The sequence below is a fragment of the Gekko japonicus genome, unplaced genomic scaffold (genome assembly GCF_001447785.1).
Source record: "Gekko japonicus isolate JY-2015 unplaced genomic scaffold, Gekko_japonicus_V1.1 scaffold3181, whole genome shotgun sequence".
Lineage (NCBI taxonomy): Eukaryota > Metazoa > Chordata > Lepidosauria > Squamata > Gekkonidae > Gekko > Gekko japonicus.
In genome coordinates, this window is record NW_015166522.1 from 123,171 (window position 1) to 124,415 (window position 1,245).

General features: G+C 54.3%; 1 protein-coding gene across 1 annotated transcript in view; it reads right to left on the reverse strand.

Annotated features, from left to right (window-relative positions):
• The window catches only part of LOC107111326 (cholesterol side-chain cleavage enzyme, mitochondrial), a gene marked incomplete at its 5' end in the record, with an annotated part of 60,308 nt that overhangs the window by 12,575 nt on the left and 46,488 nt on the right, over positions 1 to 1,245 (reverse strand). The window contains 1 exon segment of the mRNA XM_015412289.1: positions 701 to 867. Within this exon segment, the coding sequence (XP_015267775.1) occupies positions 701 to 867 (167 nt within the window).

Here is a 1,245-nt window from a genome sequence, read left to right on the forward strand (position 1 = left end):
AGCCCCACTCAGTTAGCACTGTCTACTAAGACTGGTAGTGGCTCTCCAGGGTCTCAGGCTAATGTCTTTCCCATCACCTACTACCTGGTCCTTTTAGCTGGAGATGCCGGGGATTGAACCTGGGACCTTCTGCATGCCAAGCAGATGCTCTACCACTGAGCCACAGCCCCACTCAGTTAGCACTGTCTACTAAGACTGGTAGTGGCTCTCCAGGGTCTCAGGCTAACGTCTTTCCCATCACCTACTACCTGGTCCTTTTAGCTGGAGATGCCGGGGATTGAACCTGGGACCTTCTGCATGCCAAGCAGATGCTCTACCACTGAGCCACAGCCCCACTCATTTAGCACTGTCTACTAAGACTGGTAGTGGCTCTCCAGGGTCTCAGGCTGAGGTCTTTCCCATCACCTACTACCTGGTCCTTTTAGCTGGAGATGCCGGGGATTGAACCTGGGACCTTCTGCATGCCAAGCAGAGGCTCCACCGCTGAGCCACAGCCCCACTCAGTTAGCACTGTCTACTAAGACTGGTAGTGGCTCTCCAGGGTCTCAGGCTGAGGTCTTTCCCATCACCTGCTGCTTAGTTCTTTCAACTGGAGATGCCGGGGATTGAACCTGGGACCTTCTGCGTGCCAAGCAGATGCTCTAGCCCGGAGCCACAGCCCCACAAAGACTGTACTGGACTCAGGTCAGGGCACCAGTACCTTAGTGTCTCCTTGATGGTAGCTCTAAGCAACGGGACCGATTTCAGCACCTTGACCGCGTCCCCCTGTGCAGCAGCCCTGGCTGAGAAGATCTCTGCCCGTAGCTTCTCTTGCAAGGCGGGCGCCCGAGCCAGTTCAAACATAGTCCAAAGGAGGGTCATGGAGGTCTAGAGGCAGATCAGGGGAAAGAAGATGAATGTCGAGTTCAAAGGGGAAGGGGAAGTTGGCCAAAGGTTTGGCAGCGATGGACTTCACGTCGCGCAATCCACCTGAAGTCTCAGTGAGGAAGGCGGACGACCAATAACACAAGAATAAATATTTTTTTCCCCCGGCACTGTGACAGAGGTGACTCCAAATGATGGCTTAGAATTACATGGCTCCCCTTGAAAGGGCTCCACCTGACCAGTGTTCCCTCTAAGCTGAGTTAGTGGGACTCAAATGTGTCACAGGAAGAGGAGGAGCCAGTTATGACCTCAGCAGCGGAGAGGGGGATCCCCACACAGCAACAGCGTTCCCTGTAAGCTGAGATAGCGTGATCTTTCCCT